The sequence below is a fragment of the Neovison vison genome, chromosome 6, assembly GCF_020171115.1.
Source record: "Neovison vison isolate M4711 chromosome 6, ASM_NN_V1, whole genome shotgun sequence".
Classification (NCBI taxonomy): domain Eukaryota; kingdom Metazoa; phylum Chordata; class Mammalia; order Carnivora; family Mustelidae; genus Neogale; species Neogale vison.
In genome coordinates this window covers 193,766,323-193,783,991 of record NC_058096.1, presented here as the reverse complement: position 1 = coordinate 193,783,991, position 17,669 = coordinate 193,766,323, and the positions used below count along the sequence as shown (strand labels likewise).

The window sequence follows — 17,669 nt, the reverse complement described above, 5'->3', positions numbered from 1 at the left end:
TCAGAGGTAAGATAGTCACTCTCAATTTCAACTTTCCATAGCAGTTAGTCTCTCAATAACAGCAGGTGCAGGTAGATGGAAATATCTGCCATGCATTCTAGGAAGAACTGACAGAGAAGTAAGGATTTTCTGATGACCCCATCATGACAAATCATTGCTCTGGAAAAGCTGTTGCTCTGGGAAATTAAACATTGGCATCTGTCTTTGTGTCCCTTACATCTTCAATGCCCTCTCATTTTGCCCCTACAAACAGAGTAAAACATGTTCATGTGGTATACACATCTTGACTCCCTTCCATATCCAAAGAATGCTGAAATTAAAGTACAACTAGCAAGCAAATCAACTGAAACCAGCAGCCCATCAAATAACTAATGATGGTTAGAAGCGGTGTGTGACTCTGCAAAGACAAGATTTAATTTATGCCCTTCTTCCTTCAATCTTGCGATGGGAGAGACAAGTTGAATGTGACTAGAGGGCCAGTTCATGGCTGGAGATGTACTGTGAAGCTCAGGGGGAAATCCCCACTATAAAAGAGGCTCTTAGTGGATTAGTATTAATAGATTCAGATCTCAGATTGCAATGCCCATTCCATTGCTGCGCTTGGCCAAACCAGAAAAAAAGACCAATGACACACCTTTATGGAATGTGAGCATTTAAGCCCCAGAAGGCCATAAATGCCTTGCCTTTGCAATAAGTTAGTCAATAGTTAGTTGAACATCTATTTTGTGCCAAGCATTGTGCCAAGTGTTGGCCCTATAGTGGGGAATACAATGGATGCGGGCCTTGCTCTTGAAGAGATAGTTGGATAGTCAGTAGAAGAATGAGTAAGTATGCAAGGTAATTTCAGATTGTATGAAGTTCTGTGATGGTAATAAACAAGGCACTGTTACAAAAAAAAAAAAACAACAAGGAAAAGTCTATTTTAGGCAGAATGATGAGGGGAAGTCTCTTTAAAAAAGATTAATTTAAATTGATACTTGAAGGAGTCCCTCATATGAAGAACCCTGGGATGGGGGAAGAACACTTGTGGCCGAAACCTTAGGCTGACAACCCATGAGTCACATCCTGTTATAGTCTCTTCCCCTTGAGAGTGGGTAGAACCTGTGACTTTCTTCTAATCCATAGCACATAATAAGAGTGAAGAGATTTTGCAGATGTGATTAAAGTTGTTAGTCAATTAAATTTAAAAAAAAAGAGTGATTTCTTGGGTGAACCTAATTTACTCAGATGAACCTTTTATTTTTTAATAGGATATTTTATTTCATTAATTTTTTTTTATTTAAAGTAATCTCTAAGTTTATTTAAAGTAACCCAACATGGCGCTCAAACTCCTGACCCCGGGATCAAGAGTGATACGCTCTGCCCACTAAGCCAGTCAACCATCTACCCCCACCCCATCTTGATAATCCTTTTAAAAGAGGGTCTAAGGGCACAGGGGTGGTCCTTCAGTTAAGCATCTGTCTTTGGCGCAGGTCATGATCCTGGAAACCTGGGACCAAGCCCCATCTCAGGCTCCCTGCTCAGCCAGGAGTCTGCTGCTTCTTCTCTCTCTGCCCCTCCCTACCCCTCATGCACTCTGTCTCAAATAAGTAAAATCTTAAAAAAAAATGGTCTAGAAATCAAAGACTTGAAGCACCAGAGACTTCCTGTCTCTCTGTTGCTGACTTTGAGGAATCCTACAACTGCAAGGATGTGAGTTGTGCCAACAACAAGAGGGATCTTGGAAGCAGATCCTCACCTGTTGACCCTACAGATGAGAACAAGACCAGTCAGAACCCTAATTCAAGCCTCTGAGTCCCTAGCAAACAACCCAGCTAAATCTTGCCTGGGCTTCTGACCTACAAAAACTGTGAGATAATAAATGGGTACTCTCTTTAGCCACAACAGTTGCAATAATTAGTTACACAGTGATGCAATGGAAGCAAATACAATATTCTAAGTAGGGTAACACCTATAAAGTCATTGGGAGGTGTGTTTAGTGAGCAATGGGGAAGGTAGTCAGGAGCCAGGATCCATTCTGTGACAAAGTAGGAAAGTTTAACACTTAGCCCCAGCATCTGACATGCAAGCGCACAGCAGGTGTCTCAAACATCCATTGAATGAATGAATGAATGAATGAATAGATGATGAAAGTATGTTACTAAGTAACTGTGTTAAGTACTAGACTGCCATTGTCACCCCCCTCCTCAGATTTCAAAGGATTTCTTCAATAGATACTTACTGAAAGACCATTATGTATAAAGAAGCATACTGGTGGTAGAAAGCCAAGAAACAGATTAAGAACTAGAGCCTGGCCCACAAAGCAAATACTCACCTAATAGAACTACTCGAATCTTCTGGATTAGGGAAAAAGCTATGTACTTAACATAGAGATTAAAGACTCCATAAAGAGGTATGGATAAAACCCAGTAATCTGGGTCACAGCTGAAAGCTTGATAATTTGAGGTTTCTCTGCGGTGTCTAATAAACTATCTGAAAAGCTGCCAAGTGCTAATCAGTCTAAGGGAAATGACTCTGTAATAAGATAACCACACCATCAAAGGCCATATTGATGATGGTTTGGAGGAAAGGAAATGAAATGTTAAGAAAATCAGTAGTTGAGCAATGATGGAGAATTCAATATTGAAATGCAAAGGTATTTGTAGATTGGGAAATTATATTCTCTGTACTTCTAATCAACCCTTCCAGGTTATGTGAACAAATCCCCGGAAAGTCAGAGAAGATAAATGAAGACAGCACTGTCATTTTCTGTTACTTGGAGCATACATGCTATCCCTGCTGGCCATGACGCACAAGTGATGGCTGAGGGGATGCTAAAGTCATACTGCGGGTCCTTCCAGGAGCTATGGGTATTATCAGTGACAGCCCGACCAGAAATACCTTCCTGCAAGGACAGAACTGAAGCATGAGAAGCAACTGGCTTCCTTAATTCATATACCCCATGCCTGCTTACAAATTAGCTGGGTTTCTCAGGGAGAATTTATTTGCATTTAAAAATATACAAACACATAGGGGTGCCTGGGTGGCTCAGTCCTTAGGTGTCTGCCTTCAGCTCAGGTCATGATCGCAGGGTCCTGGGTTCGAGCCCCAAAGGAAGCCTGCTCCTCCTTCTCCCATTCCCTCTGCTTGTGTTCCCTCTCTCACTGTGTTTTTCTCTGTCAAATAAATAAAATCTTAAAAAAAAATATGAACATATAGACTTCCCTCTTTTTAAAATACCCCTCAGAAGTGTTTTTTAAGGGAAAATGATCACATGTTTTAGAATGAAGCAATTAAGGATAACTCATACAGTGAAGCAGAGGGGTGGGTAGGAAGTAGCAGACATCTGGTACAACTGGGCAGCAAATCAACTCCAGATTTGGAGGCCACTGAAGAGGAAGGGGGAGAACATGTGCTTTACATTTTTTAAACTTTTTAAAATGCCACATCACTACCACTACTACCACCATCTTGGCATTTTATGAAGACTGAAAGCAGGTCTTAGTCTCATTTCTCATAAGATGCAGCCCATTCTCAAAGATGTTCCTATGCTTTTTGAGTTGGGTTTTGAATTCAACACAAATGCTCAAATAGGGACACAACTGACGGCTTCCTCTTAAGAGTCTAGGACAATAAAAACACTACATTTCATAATACACGTTTCCAGTTATTTTGCATGGATTATTATGTGGATGATGAGCAAACCCTTCCATGAGATGGAGCCCTGCCTTCCCAAATAAACAAAATAGACTTAAAAAATTCACGCGCAAATATGGAAACCTTTCCTAAGCCTCTTTGTGCGTGTGTGTGTTCAGTGTTTTGATAGACATAGTTCATGTTACAACAGACAACTGATATATCACTGATCTAATCTCTCTTTGATAAACGTCATTTCTCATTTGAGACGAAAACTGCACTTGCTGGCAGAACCTCATAAAGAGAGATCATGCGAACCTTCAGAAAGCACTACCGGAAATCAGATTCCAGCTTCCACTAGGATGTGACACGCATAAGAAGAAAACACTGTGAGCACTTCTGATTTGGGAAGCATCTAGGAATTGCTTTGTCTCATAAGGAGAAGAAGATCCAGAAAAATACAAAACAAAACAAGAAACAACTGAAGCAGAGCATGGTACGAAAGGAAGCCATAGCATTTTCAGTTCTGTATCTTTGCTCCTGTGGGTTGACAGAGTTCAGCAAAGCTGAGGGTAATGTGTGAGAAAGTGAGTGAGTGAATCTGTAATTTCTGAAACCTGATTGCAGGGTGTGGGAAGTGGACACTTCATGGGAAAGCCGTTCTGGTCAGTCTGAGGCTCTTTTCAGGGATGGCGTCAGAGAGCTCCATGCCTCCCGGCTCAGCATATCAGGGCGTGGTCGCCCCAGCCAGGCCTCCCACATCACCGGTGGTGTGAGAAGACATAAGAACACCAACGGATGAGCACTATTTTATGGTTTGCTTCAACGCATATTGTTTAAAAAAAAACAAAACAAAACAAACTAGAACATATAAGCTGCGATTTTGAATATATTACTTCTAAAGATAAGGATAGGTTAAAAAGTGAGTTAAAAGGGGCACCTGGGTGGCTCAGTGGGTTAAAGCCTCTGCCTTTGGCTCAGGGCATGATCCCAGGGTCCTGGAATCAAGCCCCACATCGGGCTCTCTGCTCAGCAGGGAGCCTGCTTTCCTTTCCTCTCTCTGCCTGCCTCTCTGCCTACTTGTGATATGTCTGTCAAATAAATAAAATCTTTTAAAAAAAAAGTGAGTTAAGAATTGGTTTAATTAGAAATATTAAGTAGTCATTCAGGTAGTACTTGGAAATGGCAAAAATCATGAAGGCAATATATTAATGGCCAAAGTCTAGAAAAGAACACAGAAGATAATTTTCTCCCTATCCTAAGTTTTTAAAAGCTTCTTTGTTGAGATTTTTTGCTTGCTGTTCCTTTTGACAAAACACCTATATGCTTAGGGCAGAAAATCTGGAATCATAGAAAGGCACAAATGAAAACGTTAAAATCAACCATAATGCTATCTCTGAAGATACACACGGTTAAGATTTTGCTTCTTGCCCCTCAAGTACTTTTTCCATAAAAACGAGAGTATGCCTTTCTGTTGCTTCATTGCTTGATTTTCCACTTAGCAATATCTTGTGTACATTTTCCCATGTGGTAAGATTTCTTCTTCAACAACTGTTTTCTTGCCTGAAGAGTATTGTCTCACCTGGTCAACCCAAAATCTTATAGATTAGTATCTTACTATTGGGAATTCCAGTTGCTTCTATTTTTCCACTGTCATATGGAATGCTGCAGTGAACATATTTGGGCTTCATACTCTTGTACACATCTCTGAGTATTTATTCACAACAAATTGCTAGAGGTAAAAGCACAAGGTTGAAAGGTTTCCCTACTATAGACTGTCGTACTGTAAATTAACAGGTTAATCCACAGAAAGTTTATAATAACCAATTATTCCAACAGTAAGTAAGGAGAATACCCATTTCTGTAACATTCAGCAATGTATCATCAATTATCAATGTTAACTTAAAATAATGCTTTCATTGTTTACCAATATACTTATACAACTCAGATTCCTGAACACCTGGAATTTAAAAATCATCATGTGTTTAGAATTCATTTGTATTTTTTCTTTTGTGAATTATCTGCATATGCTCTTTGTCCTAATTTCTACTGATGTGAGCCAAGAAGAAAAAGGCAAGCTTGGTGTCTGAAAAGGAGTATAGAACATAATACTACATGTCCTAAGTAATTTTGCCCCAAGATTTTTTGCCCCAAGTACTTTTTTATACTTCTCTTTTTAGCTAGGGGGACAATTATTATTCTTCAGGGAGAGGACGTTATTCTTTTGTAATGTAGAAGAATTTTAATCTAAAATGGAACTGGAGGATATAAAATGGGAAGTGTCATGCATGTACCCATGGGAAAACAAAATTCAAGGACTGGGAGAAGATTTCTTCTCAGAAACCTGATAATCTTGGAATTTTCTTAAATGTTAGGGAGTTGGTCAGGGGTTGCTTCATATCAGCCTTGGGAAGTTTTGCTTACAGTTTCCAGAGGCATGAAAAGGAAATGACCCAGGTCAGGTTGGTCTCATGAAATAAGATAAATTGATCTCTGTATGACGGGACTGGTTTTGTCTCTGAGAAGTTTTCAAAGCTGGTCTCCTTTTGTTTTTAATTTTAACAGGTTTCTAACTAGATACTCCCCTCTTTACATTCCCTGCCCATAAATACAGACTACCTCAAACCCTCAGTGGACTTGCCTATAGTTTGTTACAGTTTGTACATCCTGAATTGCAATTCTTCTGCTGTTTCCAAATAAACTTTTGACAATTTTGAACTTGCCTCAGTTTACCCCTTTATTTAGGACGACATTCCTTGATGTCAGAAGTGACATCAGAGGGGATGACCCCTGAAGAATGACAACCATCACAATGAAGCAAGGCACCATACCAAGCCCATTGAGCTCACTGCTTCGGTGAGTCACCATCTACTTTTAGTTCAGTGTGTCTCCTTTTAGATTCTGAGCTCCCTCCCTTTGGTTGAGCCTTTTGATTCAAGCTCTGTTGAAAGTCCTTTTTGATGACTACTCTATCATTTGCTTTCTTATTGGGCGGACACTAGAATTTTGGTATAATTTCCTTAAACGTTTCTGAGGAAAAAAAAATAAGTTAATATTGGTGAGCATGGATAGAGCAAATAAATGATACATGAATACTCAGCACCTTCTTAAGAGAGACCAGTCCCCCAAGCACGAGCTTCACCTGCCTGGGTAAGTTGCTCACAGAGGGCCAGACTGAACTGTCAACTGCAAGATAATTTTATGCAACAAGGGACATGTGGTCACCAGTTGGAAAGGTAGAGCAAAGGGTGTCCACCAGGGGTAAGAAAAGTATCTCATGAAAGGCACACTGTAAAATAAAATACAATTTCCAACCCTGAAAGCACATCCATCAGGCTGTTTGGTAATTTTTCTTTTACTCTCAGGAAAGCCTCTAAAATGTGGAATCCCAAGCATGTGAATGTTCCAAGGGTGGCCCTTCCTCTGGGCTCCCAGCTGGTTTTATCTTATAAAATTATGGTCTCTTCTTGTGTGTATTTTTGACTAAATGGACCACCTTACTAATGATAATTTAGAATTTCAATGGCCATTATGGGGAACTTTCAGTCTCCCCATGCTTGTTTTTCTCTGGACTGAATTAGAAGGCCATGGCAATAGAACAAACAATCTGAATGGGATAGCTATTTTAATTGGCACCTGGAGGCTTCTAGAAGTATTTAGGATTCTACAACTGCCTTTTTACAAAATACTTCTTTTAAGTGAACTGAAACAAATAAGCAATGAGAGGAGATAGAGCAGCATCTGAAGTCTTTCCCTCTAAGCATCGGGGAGGTCTCCCGGAACCCCATTGCTCCAGCTCTGCCATATCCACCTTTGCCCTCTTTTAACCCCTTCCTTTATCCCAACTCCCTTTCTTCTCTAGTGCAGAAACCTTGTCAACTGAGCCTGTTCAAACTCTCTTGACAATCCTGCTAAATTATTAATTTCTTATGTCCCATGGACTAAAGCTGAACTTAGAGCTACAGTAAAAGATTTTCCCAAGGTAACTGAGGATACTTATAGACTTGCTGAATAATTCAATACTGTTACTCAAAATTATCAACCTGGCTTCTCTAACCTTCATCAATTAGTCTATATGTTTGTTGGAAAAGGTCAAACCAAGCACTGGATGAAAGGTGCTAATTGAGAAAACACGAAATAATCTTTAGGATTCCAAGTAAGTCAAGTGCCAGCTCTTTTATATGACCAAACCTGTGCCAGAGCCAAAAGGCTTCATCTGGCCATTCTGAGGGCTTTCCTTAAACCAGTAAACTGCAACAAATTCAGGCATGCACCCAAAAGTCTGATGAATCTGTTCATGATTAGTACGGCAAATTCCAAACTTTTTAAAGATATTCAATCCCCCAGGGTGGCCTTTAATTCAATGTTTAAAAGTGATTTAAACAGAGATCTAACTCTGTTAGTCAAGAGAAACCACATAGAATGAGAAACAATGCCCATCCTAATGTTGATCTTGTGAGTCTAACTAATCAGTTAGCCCTAGAAGATGATATCAAAAGAAGGGCAACTAAAACTTAAATCTCCAACTTCAACAGATGAGATCTCCCAAAGCAGACTCTCTCTGTTGGACTCTGTCATTATCACAGAAAACCCACCCATTAGAGAAGGGACTGTTAAACATAAAAAGGATTCAGATAACAGCTTTCCAAGAACCAAGGGTCAGACTCATCCCAGTGATGGGCCTCCAAGAAAACACTGGGACTGCTTCTCATTCTACCATCAAAGAGACTAGAGGAAACTACTCTCCAGATTGGGGATGAACCTCCCATAATATTAATGGAAACAAGAGCTACAGCATCCATGCTCAACCCCATTACAATTAAATAGTTCCCCTCTTGGAGGAATAGATTTTTTCAATTAATGGGGCCTGTAATAAGACATAGTGTGTTCCTTTTTCTAAATGTATACATTTTTCCTTGGGACATTTGCAAGACAAACTTCTGTTTCTCCTCAGTGAATCAGCTCCCAGACACTTATTAGGACAAGGTTTCCTAGAAAAGTATTGTATTGCCATTTCCTTTCCTTGAAAGGGAGAACAAAACTCTTGAGTTAATATCCCCTGAACTTAAATCCCTTGAATTTAATCTCCAAGAAAATCCTAACTCTTTTTCTTTTGCAAGTACTTTACAAATCAGGGAAGATCAAACTTCAGACTTATCGCCATTATTAGGTTTAGTATCCCCTGTTCTATGTGCAAAATCTGGCAAGGACATATGCAAAATTCATAGTGTCCAAAGTTAAGATCCAAATTGATCCCGTGAAACCTCTGCCCAGAATCAACCAATACCCCTATGAACAAAGAAGTTCTATAGGGCATAATATCTATCACAGAAGACTACAAAGCACAGGGATTTATTGTCCCCTTGCACCAAACCTAATATTCCTATTTTACCTATAAGAAAACTTCATGGTTAAGAATGGAAATTTGTCCAAGATCTCTGAGCGATAACTAACATTGTTATTCCTCACCATTCTGTTGTTTCTAATCCCCAGAGTTACTGGCATCTATCCCCACTAAAAGCAAATTTTTCACCATAATCAATTTATAGAGTGCATTTTTTAGTATTCCAGTTTATAAGGCTAACCAATATCTTTGGACTTTACCTGGTAAGGGCAACAATATACTTTGATAGTAATGCCTCAAGATTTCACTGAAAGTCCCTATTTCTCAAATATTTTAAAAACTGTCCTAGTTGATATGAAATTTCCTAAATGCTACACCTTACCGCAACATGTAGATGACTTACTTCTTGGCTCACTCTCCTAAAAATCCTCACAAGAAGACAGTATTCACTGTTAAAACTCTTAGCAATTAAGGGACATAAAGTCTCAAAGGAAAAGTTGCAATTTGTTCAAACTCAATCTGATATTTAGGACACTTAATCTCAGAACAAAGGTTACACCTAGATCCTGACAGCCTTCATGGCATCTTGAGCTTCCCAAAGCCTAAAACCAAATGTCAGTTACAGGTTTTCTTGGGATATCTGGTGATTGTTGGAATCAGATTCTAAACTTGTCCATTAATGACCTAGCCCCTAAGTTTTATTAAAAACCAAGACCCCATTATCTGGGAAAACCAAGCTGACATGGCTTTTAAAACTTCGAAGGAAAACAATAAATCTACCTACCCTGGGAAATCCAAATTATCAGCTACACTTTTTCTTTTTTGCATGTAAAAAAGAAGGAAATGCCCTCAAAATATTTAGCCCAAAATACAGGGGCTACTACCAACCTTTGGGTTATTAGTGCCAACAATCAGATCTCATGGCCTAAGGTTGCTTACCCCTGATGCCCTGAGGCTGTCCCTGCCACTGCCTTTCTAATAAAGACCACTGAAAAAATTGTCATGGGATCCTCTTTGACCGTCTTTGCACCTCATGCTGTCGAAGCTCTCTTAAACTCGTTTCATATCCAACACCTTTCAGCAAGCCATTTTACTTCTTTTTTTTTTAAAGATTTTATTTATTTATTTGACAGAGAGAGATCACAAGTAGGCAGAGAGGCAGGCAGAGAGAGAGAGAGAGAGGGAAGCAGGCTCCCTGCTGAGCAGAGAGCCCATGCAGGGCTCGATCCCAGGACCCTGAGATCATGACCTGAACCGAAGGCAGCAGCTTAACTCACTGAGCCACCCAGGTACCCAAGCCATCTTACTTCTTATGAAATTCTCTTACTAATTACCTCTCATATCACCCTCATTCGTTATAATAATTTCAACAGTGTTACTCTTCTTCCTTCTTCCATGAAAGAAATCCCCTATGACTGTTTAACTTTGACGGATCATATATTAACCCCTCGTGGTGAGTTATAAGAAGCCCCCTTGACGAATGTTGATTTCTCATGATTCACTGATGGCTCTAATTTGAAAAATGAAAATAGTAAATATTGTGCTGGATACTGTGATATCAATTCCTTCTGAAGTCACTAACATTGCACCCTTCCTTTTGGCCACTTTAGCCCAACAAGCCAAATTATATGCTCTTATTTAAGCATAGATTGTTGCTAAAGGTAAAACCACAAACATCTATACTGATAGTCGATATACCTTTGCAGTAGCTCATGATTTTGGAATGCTTTGGAAATGAGGTTTCCTTACTTCCAGGTTTCCTTAAAATGGCCCTTATGTCCAAACTTTGCTATATGTTACGCTCTTGCCAGCAACTCTAGCTATTATTAAAATCTCTAAGCCTCCCAGGAAGCCAAAGGAAACTACCTCACTGATATCTCCACCAAAAAATCCTGCTTTTTGGGACTCATAGACTAAACCTATCATGGTCCAGAAAACTACATCCCATGGTGATGACCTAAGAGAATTAAGCAGGAAAACACAACAATTGACCTCTGAATAGGAAAAACAAAAATGGAGATCTAAAGGCTGTTGGTATCATGAAGAAAAGAAACTCTGATTCAGACCAAATAACAAACCATTCCTACTAGAAAATCTAAAATTTCCATTATTAACCACCATACATGAATTAAATCATCGGTCAACAGATAAAATAACATTCATAGATCAATACTGGTGGAGAAGCATTGGAAAGGCCACAGAAAGCACCTTTCTTGATTGCTTCTATCCTAAATGTAATCCAGGGAAGTCTACCCATACTGCCCCCAAGATTTTAATTTACCCAATGAACCATTTGAGGTCTGGCAAATAGATTTCATACAATTGCCCTACCTCATGGATCTAAGTACGCTCTGGTAATGGTGTGCATTTTTCCACATTGCACTGAAGCTTTCCCATGTACACAGATGACTACCTCTTCTGTAGCTGAAGTCCTATTAGAAAAGACTATTCCCACTTGTGGAACCCCCCTTTAAGTTCATAGTGATTGGAGAACTCACTTTGCTGGTCAAAGACCTTGACAAGCTATTTTGTTTGGCCAATTCTGTAGCACTTTCATTGTGCTTAGCATCCTCAGTCTTTAGGACTGGTCAAATGTACACATAGACCAGCTAAATTAGTTGCAATCCTCAAAGTACTCTGGCCAAAAGTACTACCACTGGTTCTTCTAAATCTTAGACTTACTACCATTGGCACACATAAACTTTTTTGCCTTTTGAAATAATTACAGGATGGTTGATACCCTTAGGCCTCACTTTTTTTTGCCCCACAACTAACAAAAGGGGATATACTCAGCTTGCAAGGGTCTGATCAAGTCCATAAAAAATAATCACACTCTGATAGAACAATCTTTCCCTAGTGCACTCTCAGGAGATGAAGACATCCAACATCACATCCCAGAGCCTGAAGAGTTCATCTGTTGGAAAGGACATCTCCAAAAAGACTTGCTTCAACCTTGCTGGAAAGGCTCCTCCCAGATATTGTTAACTAACTCCTGTGCCAAATTCAAGGAACAGATTCCTGGATCCCGGTGTCACATATAAACGAAGTCCCCAAAACCTGAATGGACTATACACCAAATGGTTACCTGAAACAGAAAATTTCTAGGGACTGAATCACCTGATGTCTAAAATAGACAACTTACCCAAGTTGTCTACTTTAACAACTTACCCAGGTCTGCATAAATTTCCTTCTTTTTCCTCCCTTGTCTCACTCTATATTTAGTTAAATCATGTCATTCATGCTTTCAATTATGCTTTCCCTAGTTTTCCTACCATTCTTTACTTTAGCTTTAACACACCCTTTTATCCCTCCCTTAATAAAAAACCTCTCTGATTCTGCTAAACTTACTGATTGTCAGATTTGTGCATGAGCAAATAGTATTCCTGATGAATGTGAATTGTTGTCTGGCCACCATCTTTAAAAGGATGGCAAAAACTATCTGGTAAGGATGTAGGATTTTCCTTTGATACCTTGGAAATCACACACTTCCTCCCTTTCAGAAGACTGGCATAAAATAATATGGCTTTCCTTTGGACACTCTATACTCATAATTGGATACTCCCTCACTCAGCTCTGGACTCTTACCCAAAATCTTTGTTATGTTTCAGAAACATAATGATGGGAACGGCAAAACTCTAGAATAGCTCCCACTAAATATTTGTTACTACACCATTTTATATAGTCCAGGTGAACGTGAATTCACTCCCTGATGGAATCCAGAAGACTCTATCACTGTCACCATTAATGTATCTTTACGGTGGGGCAATGAAAACTAGTAATACTGGAAAATGGGAAGCTAATAGGCTCCCACTCAATGGTACTTCATTGGGATTTAACAAAAAATCTAGGGAATGGTGGAAAATTAATTCAACTTACTTTTGCAGTAGAAATTCTCTAATTCTCCACCAAAATCTTCCTTACACTAGATCAGCTCTCTTGTTACTTCAGATCTACAGAAATTTAAAGTACTCACATAATCATTCCCACAATGTTAATAAAACAGATTATGATTATAAGGATTATATTTCAGATCATGAGATACCCTCTTTTATTCCAGGGAAAAATATCTGGGCAAAGACACCCAACTGTGCCTTAAAAGGCATTGGGTATTTCTTTTTACATGGAAGAAACACAAACTCTACGTTTCCTCTTAATTGGAAAGGATGTTTTGGGATCACTGGCCTCAGCTCTGACACCGAAATTAGAAAACCTCTTCCCTCCACTGCTTATATACCTAACCTGGTACCCTCTATCAGCTTAGAAGGGTGTGTCAGAACTGGGAAGGTTATGATTTTGGATGGATGCCTACATATAACCCTACAGTAGATAGAAAGGGTTTGGGGCAGGCTTTCACCAGAACCTTTTTTGTTTGGGTTGGAGTAGCAGACCTTGAAAAAGCAACTCACAATCGTTCTATAGCTATGTTTACCAATTTCAGTACTTCTAGCTGAGCTCTGGAATATCAACAAACTCAAATAGACAGCCTTGCTGAAGTAGTCCTACAAAAACTGCAGAGACCTTAAACTCCTCACTGCTTAGCAGAGGCAAACCTATGCCCTACTTGGAGAAGAACTTCATTTTTATGTCAGTAAGTCAAGGAAAATAATACAAGAACTAAAAATAATGAAGGACAACATCAATTTGCTAGCCGAAGTTGGCCAAGATCCTGGAACTTGGGGCATTTTTGAACTACTAAATATAGGCAAGTGGGGAAGCTGGTTGAGAAGTACATTTCAATCAATAGCTATCACTGGGCTTTTGATCCTCAGTTTAATCTTTTTAATTAAATTTCTACTGTTTGGTATTAGTAAACAAATGCCTTATTCCCAAATGTATGTACAAAATAAAATTCTTTTCCTTTCAAAGGCTTTTCCTGGAATTCAATTGACAAGTAGAAACTAAACTATCTACTTTAGAGGGATATAGCTGAGATGCCTCATTTTTCAATCCTGTTGTTCAAATAAGGCAAGTGAAAACTCTGTATCATTTATCTTCTCCATGGGACAAGAAACCTGGGGATGGTCCTCCTGAGCTTAATGGGAAAAGACATCCGAGGACTATCCTCCTAAGCTCCAGGGGCCATAGAATACAATCAACCTGCAATCCAATTAAACTTTTTTTAAAAAATTAGCAAACAACATCTGGATGACATAAATGATCAGAGGTGTTTTCTGAAAATGATCTTGATCAAAAAGGGGAAATGTGAACAAATTTCAATCTAAAATGAAACCAGAGCACATAAAATGGAAAATCTCATGCATGCATCCTTAAGGAAAACAAAACTTCAGGACTGAGAGGCTGATTTAAATAGAGCCTACTCCAAATCTTCAACAGACTCACCTGTAGCTTGCAGACATTTGCATGTCTGGAATTGTCATTCCTCTGCTATTTCCAAATAAACTCATCTTTTTGACAACTCTGAGCTTGCCTCAGTTTACCTGTTTATTTAGGTCAAAAAGAGTGTTGTATGTTTTTTCTAACTCATGGAAAACATGTTGAGGTTAGGAGTCTAAATAATTCTTTTTTAGAGGAAAGCATTGCCTGCCACTTGTAACCCTATTTAACAATTTAAAAACAGTAAGATGAGAAATGGCATAGCAATGCATTCATTCCAATAATGCTGCTGTTTGTAAGAAGAAAAATTAATCTCTGGAATCATTTTGTGGCTAGCAGGTTTAGGAACACTTAACTAGCTCTGTGATTTTGAACGTTACTCATAACCCAGGCAGGTGATGTGACAACCCATATTCTTGTAGTAGAGAAGGTGGTTCTGGAGATAGGTGGGAATACCACCTGCTCACCCCAATCTAAAAGCCCCATGTGGATGTAGTAGTATTTTAAATAAAAAGAAAATTTAAATTTAATTTCATATTGAGATTTATCTGGTCATTTCAAAATACTTCTTGACCCATCAAAGAAAACATCTACCTTTGGGTTGGCACTTAGTGTTCTGAATTGTAGTTGGCTGAGAAGAAAATAAGATGTGAGAAATATCTTTGAATGTTATGTCTATATTGTATGATGAAATGATAAACAAATTCCTACCTAGTAAAACATCCAGAAATTTCCTGAGGTATCATGGTTGATACCAAGACCCCCTCTACCAATTACAATAAACTGTCATCATCCATTTATTAACTCAATAGGCAATTCCTGAGCACCTGGTATATGCCAAGAATTGTTTCATGCCACTGTTTTATGGAAATATTAACAAATAAGGCAAAAGATGAGTCACTACCTTCACAGGGCTAACAATCTAATGAAGGGACAGGAGTGGAGCATGAGACATGATAAACAGGTAAAACAGATGAAGAAGGAATGGAAAATAGTGGTAAAAACTGTGATAAAAATAGGACAAAGGGTGGGATATGGAGTGACTCTGCAAGAAAGAACTTTCGATGGGGTGGTCTTCGAAGACCTCTTAGAGAAGTTGCCATTTAAGCTGGGGCATTCGTGCAAAGGTCTTGGCAAAGAGCATTCTCAGCTGAGTGAAGAGCAAATGCAAAGGCCCAGAGCCAGTTTGGTGCACTGGGGAAACAGAAAGAAGCCCAGTGAGTGAGCATGTGGGGGAACAAGAGTGGTTCACGCATTGCCTCAAGCCTTATGAGGAGTTGGGATGTCACTCTAAAGATGTTGAGGAGCTACTGAAATGTCTTACACAGAAGAAAGACATGATCCAATTTATATTTTAAGAAGCTTGCACTAGTTGTTGTGTGGCGGGCATGGTATTGTGGGGCAAGAGAGGAGGTAGGGTCACCAGCTGGGCAGACACTGGTCATTTAGGTAAGAGTTGCGGGAGCCTTGAACTAGAGGGTAGCCATGAAGACAAAAAGAAGTAAGCCTCAAAATCTTGTAGTTCTTATGGTAAGCATTTATGGCACTGTTCTGTAGACTTTTTGCCTCTTCTGATAGACTGACTATATTTTAACTGCCACCATTTATAAAGTGTCCCATGTTGCTCTGGGTTTTATCCACATTGAATCCTTTCAACAATCTCATCCCAAGCTCATATGTGAGGAGGTTAACTAACTCCCCAAGGCCACAAAGCTAGTGAAGGTCATATTGGGATTTACCTCCGTCTGTTTGATTCTCAGCAAGGCATAACTCGGCCAATATACTATAGTGTCTTAATTTAACCTACCTTAGGGGCAGATTTAGCCCAGGGAAACTGGAACACAGTTGAGTTTTGTTAATGGTTCTCAAAAGGAGAAGGGCAATAAAACTACCAGTTTAGCCCTTGCCTAAAATGCAGATTCCTGAGCCCTGCCCTGAAATGCAGAATCAGAATCTCTAGGTTTGGGGCCTGGGAGTGGGAATTTTAAAAATGCTTCCTAGGGATACTCCCTAAAATTTGCAAAGACTGCAAAGTAGGCACTCACTCAATAAATATTTGTTGAATAAATAATGGAAAGGTTAGGTAGGATAGGAAGATGTAGAGCACCTCACTCCCACAATCTCTGATCCAGTGAAAATACAGGCCCACATTGAGTGGGCCCAAGCAGAGTCTCAGCTAGCCCCCTCAAATGCACTTGGAAATTCACGATGTGACTAATATACTGGTATGATATACCCAGACCTTCTAGAAGCTTTCTGATGGGGTACTAAGTCCATTTGTCACCCCAGCTAAGGAAGTATAAACTGCTCAACTGGTAAACATCATATATTTTAAAGGCAAAATCATTTTTACAAAAAACTGTTTTGATCTTTTAGCTTTGTCAACACATGGGAGTCAGGCCATAATCATAAAACCAACTTACCTATTAGACAGGAGATATGCAGTGCCTGGGTCCACAAGATTTTTAGGGGTGTACAAAAATGTTTTCATTTCTTTTAAAACCAGAAGATAAACATGAACATATTCTTCCCTGGATTATAGTAAATTTTTATCAATGTAGTTGTAAAATATAATTTTAATTATTATTTTTTTTTAATCAAGAAGTGACCCATGAAGACAACAGTGCCTAGGGCACACAGAAGTAATAAAGTAACCCTACTTAGTCACAACTCAGGCCCCAGAAAGAGGCAACTTACCTGGCATGCATTGTACAGGAGCTGATGTTCGAACTTCTTGATCCCAAGAATGTTCTGGAACATCTCATAGAGCTGTTCCTTGCTCAGAATCAGCTCAGAGGCTGCACTGGCTGTCATCCGGGCCTGCTGCTTCCTGGGGTCCTCTTCTCCACGGTAGATGGCATCAAACTTGGCCATCCAGGAGCTCAGCACAGTCTCCTTGCTGAGGCCATCAATTTCAGGCAGGCTGCGTACCCTCTTCTCGATGTGCTTCTTGAAGACCTCCCTGGAGTCATTGGCGGAGCAGCCCCCACTCTGCACCATACGGGCTACACGGTCACTCTTCAGGAACACCTGAGCAAGAAAAGGGACAGGAAATATATTAGGGATTCAGCCCTGGAAATACCAGTTTCCTAGGGCTGAGGGCTGGGTTGACCACCATTATAGACACCTCGGGAGGGACTAGCATCCTGCCTCTAGTTGTGTGAACTCTGAGAAGTCACGTACATGTTTTGATTTTGTGTCCATATCTGGAAAATGAAAATAATAATAGTACTTACCAGGTTGTTAAAAGGATTACATTGGAACAGTGATATGAGAGGCAGCATAAACTACATAGACTCTGCTCAAACAACTTGGGTTCTTTCTCTGCCACTTACTGGTTATTGTTTCCCTCATCAATTTAACCTCTCTGTACCTC

General features: G+C 39.5%; 1 protein-coding gene across 25 annotated transcripts in view; it reads right to left on the bottom strand.

The window, feature by feature from the left end:
* The window catches only part of CADPS (calcium dependent secretion activator), a 472,977-nt gene that overhangs the window by 332,024 nt on the left and 123,284 nt on the right, over positions 1-17,669 (bottom strand). For all 25 annotated transcript variants that reach the window (XM_044253251.1, XM_044253242.1, XM_044253245.1 and 22 more), the window contains one exon: positions 16,991-17,323. In XM_044253251.1, coding sequence (XP_044109186.1) covers positions 16,991-17,323 — 333 coding nt within the window. The remainder of the gene's footprint in view (positions 1-16,990; positions 17,324-17,669) is intronic.